The sequence below is a fragment of the Triticum dicoccoides genome, chromosome 7A (assembly GCF_002162155.2).
Source record: "Triticum dicoccoides isolate Atlit2015 ecotype Zavitan chromosome 7A, WEW_v2.0, whole genome shotgun sequence".
NCBI lineage: Eukaryota > Viridiplantae > Streptophyta > Magnoliopsida > Poales > Poaceae > Triticum > Triticum dicoccoides.
The window spans coordinates 184,031,388-184,038,412 of NC_041392.1; the positions used below are offsets into that span (position 1 = coordinate 184,031,388).

At 56.3% G+C, this 7,025-nt stretch overlaps 1 protein-coding gene across 1 annotated transcript; it reads left to right on the plus strand.

The window, feature by feature from the left end:
* Window positions 1-1,165: 1,165 nt before the first annotated feature.
* LOC119330890 (subtilisin-like protease SBT1.8) lies at window positions 1,166-4,447 on the plus strand. Its single transcript, XM_037604018.1, has 2 exons — window positions 1,166-2,911; window positions 3,376-4,447. The coding sequence occupies exons 1-2, from the start codon at window positions 1,270-1,272 to the stop codon at window positions 4,038-4,040; spliced, it is 2,307 nt and encodes a 768-aa protein (XP_037459915.1). The 5' UTR covers window positions 1,166-1,269; the 3' UTR covers window positions 4,041-4,447.
* Window positions 4,448-7,025: the final 2,578 nt, after the last annotated feature.

Below are 7,025 nucleotides of genomic sequence, written 5' to 3' on the forward strand. Positions count from 1 at the left end.
TCCTCTTCATGAACATGCATCTCTAACAGGTACCTAGTTTCTTGATGGCGAGATGGAACTGCTATGTCGTGTACAAAGGGAAGGTTCCGGGGGTGTACAACGAGTGGCATGAGTGTCAGGCGCAAGTGAATGGGTTCTCGGACGCCAGCCATAAAGGCTTCAAAAGCAGACAAGAAGGAGAAGCTAGTTACTTGAGGTTCACGCTAGCGCGAGAGAGGACTCGTAACCGCCATCTCATGTATTGCATAGTTCCGCTCTCACTCATAGTGATAGCTCTTCTCGCGTATACCTTTGTTTAGATGGATGACGTTGTAGTTGCAAGTATTCGAGACTTGCATGTATCGCTATTTTCGAGATGATGACAAGATACCACTTTGTGTTGGATGATGATTATGACGAGACTATTTGTATGTATATACTATGATTACATTTGTGGTCTCGTAGGCATTTGTATGTGTATCATGATGACATTTGTGTGTGCTAAAGATTCTTCTATAAAGCCTGTTCAAATACAAAACAAATATGCCGAAAAAAACAAAAAACTACTAAAATTAGCAGTAGCGAGTGGAGAAAAGTTAGCAGCAGCGCGGTTGTAGCAGTAGCGCGCACAGGGGAAGCGTGCTATAGCTATTAGCAGCAGCGAGGTTTCTTTAAGCGCGCTGCTGCAACACTTGTGTAGCAGTAGCGCGGGTGGACCAGCGCTACTGCTATACGTTAGCTGTAGCGCCTTATTAGTAGCGCCGGCCCCCGCGCTACTAAAAGGCCGAAAACCCGCGCTGCTCCTAGGATGTTCCCTAATAGTGGTGTTTTGAAGAACAGTTCAAGAGGGTTCTACTTCGAAATTGAGGAGGTAAGCCGGAATAGATGGTGGAAAGGCGAATGATGAACAAAAGGATATACTTGATCAACGAATTATTAGGCACTCGATAGAGGCGTTACCAACACAGTCTTATTCTCTCATCACTTACTAGAAACCAAAATAATCACGAAAGCCAACTAATCCTGGGAAAGATGCCGCATCACTCCCTAATCATCTCAAGTTTATCTGGCCCCAAAGGAAAAGCGGGAAAACGGAGCATCTTCTTCCTCCCTGATCACTCATGCTGATCCGCCAAAAAGCCCAGAAAACCTCTCTAAAGCCCTGCAGAAGGGCCCCATCTCCCCACACGCACAAGCGCTTTCCCAGACACTAGCCATTATCACCACCATCTCAGTCAGCCTCAGTCTCGTCCTCCCCTCACTTCCCGTTCCCCACTCTCCACTCCCCCAATGGAGGGCACTCACCTGCTGCTCTCCGTCCTCGTCCTCCTTGCAAGCCACTCGCTTGCCAATGTCAATGGCGACGCCGACGTCTCCAGCAGCGGCGGCAGGACGACGACCTACATCGTGTTCATGGACCCGGCGGCCATGCCGGCGGCGCACCCATCCCCGGCCCATTGGCACGCGGCGCACCTCCAGTCCCTGTCCATCGACCCGGCGCGCCACCTGCTCTACTCCTACTCCGTCGCCGCGCACGGTTTCGCGGCCGCGCTGCTCCCGCACCACCTGCCGCTCCTCCGCGACAGCCCGGGCGTGCTGCAGGTCGTGCCGGACACCGTGTTCCAGCTCCACACCACGCGCACCCCGGAGTTCTTGGGGCTGCTCTCCCCGGCGTACCAGCCGGCCATCCACAACTTGGACGCGGCCTCGCACGACGTGGTCATAGGGGTTCTTGACACCGGCGTCTGGCCGGAGTCGCCGAGCTTCGCGGGCGGAGACCTCCCGCCGCCACCCGCGCATTGGAAGGGCGTGTGCGAGGCCGGCGTGGACTTCCCGGCGAGCGCGTGCGGGAGGAAGCTCGTAGGCGCGCGGAGCTTCTCGCGGGGCTTCCGCGCCGCGAACGGCGGCCGCGGGGGGATGGGTGCGGGGAGGCGGTCGGCGCGGGACAGGGACGGCCACGGGACGCACACGGCGACGACTGCAGCGGGCGCGGCGGTGACCAACGCGAGCCTGTTCGGGTACGCCACAGGAACGGCACGCGGAATGGCGCCCGGGGCTCGCGTGGCGGCGTACAAGGTATGCTGGCCGGAGGGGTGCCTCGGCTCTGACATTCTAGCTGGCATTGACTCCGCCGTGGCCGACGGGGTGGGCGTGCTATCCCTGTCGCTCGGCGGCGGCGCGGCGCCGTACTACCGGGACACCGTGGCAGTAGGCGCCTTCGGTGCCGCGGCGGCCGGCGTGTTCGTGGCCTGCTCAGCAGGCAACTCCGGCCCGTCCGGCGCCACGGTCGCGAACTCCGCGCCGTGGGTGGCCACCGTCGGCGCGGGCACGCTGGACCGCGACTTCCCTGCCTACGTCACGCTCCCATCCGGCGCGCGTCTGGCCGGCGTGTCCCTCTACGCCCAATCCGGCCGCCCCGTCATGCTCCCTCTCGTCTACGGCGACAGCCGTGACAACGCAAGCAAGCTCTGTCTCTCGGGCACGCTCAACCCGGCGTCCGTGCGCGGTAAGATTGTGCTGTGCGACCGCGGCGTGAACGCGCGCGTGGAGAAGGGCGCCGTCGTCAAGGCCGCTGGCGGTGCCGGGATGGTGCTTGCGAACACGGCAGCGAGCGGCGAGGAGCTCGTGGCAGACAGCCACCTCCTCCCGGCCGTGGCGGTGGGCAAGTCGACCGGTGACAAGATACGGGACTACGCCCAGCGTGGTGGCCGGCCGATGGCAATGCTGAGCTTCGGCGGGACGGCCCTCGGCATCCGGCCGTCGCCCGTCGTGGCGGCGTTCAGCTCCCGCGGGCCCAACACCGTCGTGCCCGACATCCTGAAGCCGGACATGATCGGTCCGGGCGTGAACATCCTGGCCGGGTGGTCCGGCGTCAAAGGGCCGACCGGGCTCGCCAAGGACGGCCGCCGGACTCCCTTCAACATCATCTCCGGTGAGTGCACTGTTCAGATTCAGTTTCTGCTGATATTGTCATCATGTTTGGAATTACCACTCATTTTTTACGGCCTGCGCAAATTGACTATGAAAAAAAATGCTACCCACAATCAAATCCTTCAGACTAAAGTTCCAAAAAGGCGCCATTTCATTTCAACTTTCGCTGCTTGTTGGAGGAAACAGAAACAGCACTTGTTTTCACTGCCTTTTGTCAGACGCGCACATGTGATGCTCTAGACGACTAGCTAGACTAGATGTGAAACCTTTCAAAGCCAACACCACCAAAGAAAGTTACTTTCCCTTGTTACTTTTTGGTTTGAGTGGTTTCTAGCATTGCATGCTGGATCTCGTGACAAGATACCGGATTGCCTCCAAACCAAATATGAGTACAATAAATATTCAGCTCACTCCCTTTGTGTTTTACACTTTTACTGAACAATAGTGTGATTGTGATTCCTGCAGGGACATCGATGTCCTGCCCACACATCAGCGGACTGGCCGCGCTGCTCAAGGCGGCGCACCCAAACTGGAGCCCAGCGGCCATCAAGTCGGCGCTGATGACCACCACATACACCATGGACAACACGAACTCCTCGCTCCGGGACGCCGCCGGGAGCTCACCGGCGACCCCGTTCGGCTTCGGCGCAGGCCATGTCGACCCGCAGAAGGCACTCTCCCCGGGCCTCGTGTACGACATCTCCACCAGCGACTACGTCGCCTTCCTCTGCTCCCTGGACTACAGCGCGGCCCACATCCGGGTGATCACCAAGATGGCCAACGTCTCGTGCCCGCCGAGGTCCCGCCCCGGCGACCTCAACTACCCATCCTTCTCCGTCGTGTTCAGGAAGAAGCCGAGGCACGTGGTGAGGTACAGGAGGGAGCTGACCAACGTCGGCCCGGCCATGGCCGTCTACGACGTGAAGGTGAGCGGCCCCGCGTCCGCCGGCGTCACGGTGACGCCGGCGAGGCTCGTGTTCAAGAAGGTGGGGCAGAAGCAGAGGTACTATGTCACCTTCGAATCCAAGGCCGCCGGCCCGGGCCGCGCCAAGCCGGACTTCGGGTGGATATCATGGGCGAGCGACGAGCATGTCGTCCGCAGCCCGGTTGCCTACACATGGAAGATGTGAGGAGCAGGGCAGCAACTTCAGGCCCTGCTGGTGTTTGATTTAGTCGTGCTCAGGTTCAGGAGAAGATGAAATATAGCTAGATAGCTTTGATGTAGTTTGCTGGTCGCTTCGCAAAGAGAATCTGCGCGAAGCCCTCAGCTGCAAAACCTGGAGTTCTTCCTCGGTGCCGGTCGGTGACTCGCCGGACTTTGTTTTCCCTTACGGTTGTTAGTTGCCGGCGACAAGCTTGTGCGCCGTTAACGAGTGAGGTTTAAGTTTTATCATTTTTCTAGTTCTGTGTTTGCAAGCGAGAAATAACCCTGAACCAAAGTGGCTCAGCCGTTTGATCCCAATTTGTCATCTGGTGTATTTCTATGCCCATCCTGGTGCTCCTGAATTAATGCAAAATGATGGAAAGATCGTTAGAATTTCTCTTGGGCAATATGCTTGTTTCGAACTGCTATGTTTGAACCAGCTTGTTCTTTTTTTTAGAAAAGGAGGATGACCCCGGCCTCACATCTGGGAGATGTATGCTGCCATTTTATTGATTATTCTCAAGGACCTTACAAAGTAGTACAACAATATGTCTGAATCCGCCATCTTGACAACATCTGTGCCTACTCCAATCCATATGATGAAAGGACATCAATGCTACACCTACGTAGCTATCTATACGTAATTAATGTAACAGCTGACGTGGCCTTTTTGTTAGAGGAAATCAGGGGAGGGGGGCCCACCCCGTTGAAATCAAGGGCGGTGGAAGGTTTAGTTAGGGAAGTTTCGTAAGATTACGTAGGCTTTTATGTAGGTGTAGCATTTTTGATGAACGGGTGCGAGCTGGGCCAAATATCAAGACCTCTCACCTAAGCCTAACATCTAAAGCAGGAGGCCCCGATCGAGCCACATATCGGGTCTGATGCACAAACCAATCCGACGCACTGACATGTGTCGTCGCCGTCATCTTCCACTGGTCCATCTTCAGAGCAAATTGAGGTGCCAACCTTGGCAGGTGTCTCCGCCATCGGCGTCACCATGACGCCAAACGACGACCTCCACCTACGCGAGTCCATCTCCAAGCAACTGACGTAGATCCATGCTAGGGTAGGGCCGCACCACCGCCGTCTCCCACCACCCACAAGCGCCACCCAGCCCCAAGGTTCCCAAAGTGACGCCTTCAAGAAGGGAACGACGTCGTGAGCGCCGTCGCCGCCCAACAAAGTTAGGGCTTTCGCCCGAGAGACCTAGGGGAAGGGGAAGTGAGGGCATCAGTCCATACTGACGCTTCCAAGGAGGGGAACGGCGCCCTCAGGCGCCGCCGTCGACGCGGCCAGACATGGCCGACCAGGGATTTCGCCCGAACTAGATCCCCGCTGTCGGTGTCAAAACCGACGGATCTCGGGTAGGGGGTCCCGAACTGTGCGTCTAGGCCGGATGGTAACAGGAGACAAGGAACACGATGTTTTACCCAGGTTCGGGCCCTCTTGATGGAGGTAAAACCCTACGTCCTGCTTGATTAATATTGATGATATGAGTAGTACAAGAGTAGATCTACCACGAGATTAAGGAGGCTAAACCCTAGAAGCTAGCCTATGGTATGATTGTTGTATGATGAAGTTGTCCTACGGACTAAAACCCTCCAGTTTATATAGACACCGGAGAGGGTTAGGGTTACACAAAGTCGGTTACAATGGTAGGAGATCTTGAATATCCGCATCACCAAGCTTGCCTTCCATGCCAAGGAAAGTCCCATCCGGACACGGGACGAAGTCTTCAATCTTGTATCTTCATAGTCCTGGAGTCCGGCTGAAGGTATAGTCCGGCTACCCGACCACCCCCTAATCCAGGACTCCCTCAGTAGCCCCTGAACCAGGCTTCAATGACGATGAGTCCGGCGCGTAGATTGTCTTCGGCATTGCAAGGCGGGTTCCTCCTCCAAATTCTTCATAAAAGTTTGTAAACACCAAGAGTAGTGTCCGGCTCTGCAAAATAAGTTTCCACGTATTGCCACAGAGAGAATAATATTAACACAAATCTAATCTGCTGACATATTCCGCAGCGTGACATCACACTACGGCCAAGCCTTTACTCGAATCGTTTTCACTTTTCCACCTCAGCGTGTTTTGCGAGGCGGTTTCCTTGGCACGTCTTGTCAAAATAGAGATCGTGTCCCCCATTTATGGGATTCTCATCAATACGGACGTGGGTAACCCAACCGCGCCATTTATCACAGCGCTTGGGAGGCAAGCGAGTTTTACTAGGCTGGTGGGGACACATAGTCGCATCCGCCCATATAAGGGGATAAGGATCCACCTTCTTACCTACGCCTTCTTACTCCTTTGCCTATCCATCATTTGCGCACCCGAGCTCCAGCGCCCAAGCCCGCACTTCCTACCTCAACCTTCTCCAACAATGTCCGGAGCGGGAGGCAAGTGGATGGTCTCCTCCGTCACGGAGGGCCATGTCAAAAGGTTAAGGAAGGCCGGATACCTGTCCAAAGACATCGCGCACCGGCTTCCTGAGGAGGGGCAGCTTCTCCCCACCCCAAGGCCCCATGAGAGGGTAGTATTTCTTCCCCACTTCCTCCGCGGACTAGGTTTTCCTCTCCACCCTTTTGTCCGCGGGCTCATGTTCTACTATGGCCTAGATTTCCACGATCTGGCCCCGAACTTCATCCTCAATATCTCGGCGTTTATCATCGTGTGCGAGGCTTTCCTCTGCATCCGTCCCCATTTCGGCCTCTGGCTCAAGACCTTCAACGTCAAGCCAAAGGTGGTGCGCGGCAACCAGGCGGAGTGCGGAGGTGCCATGGCGGGCAAAATAGCCAACGTCCTATGGCTCGAGGGCTCCTTTGTGGAGACCTCGAAGGGGTGGCAGTCAGGGTGGTTTTACATCACCGAGCCACGCGATCCGAAGTGGATCGCAGCCCCTGAATTCCGATCCGGACCCCCTACGCGGCTCACATCCTGGAAGGAGACGGGCTTGTCGTGGGGCGACGAAGAAGAGGTG

What these genes read in the sequence shown, in the direction of transcription:
- LOC119330890 (XM_037604018.1), top strand. Translation starts at nt 1,270, where the DNA reads ATGGAGGGCACTCACCTGCTGCTCTCCGTCCTCGTCCTCCTTGCAAGC. An exon ending in TCCCTTCAACATCATCTCCG is followed by an intron (nt 2,912 to 3,375) that starts GTGAGTGCACTG and finishes TGATTCCTGCAG; the next exon opens with GGACATCGATGTCCTGCCCA.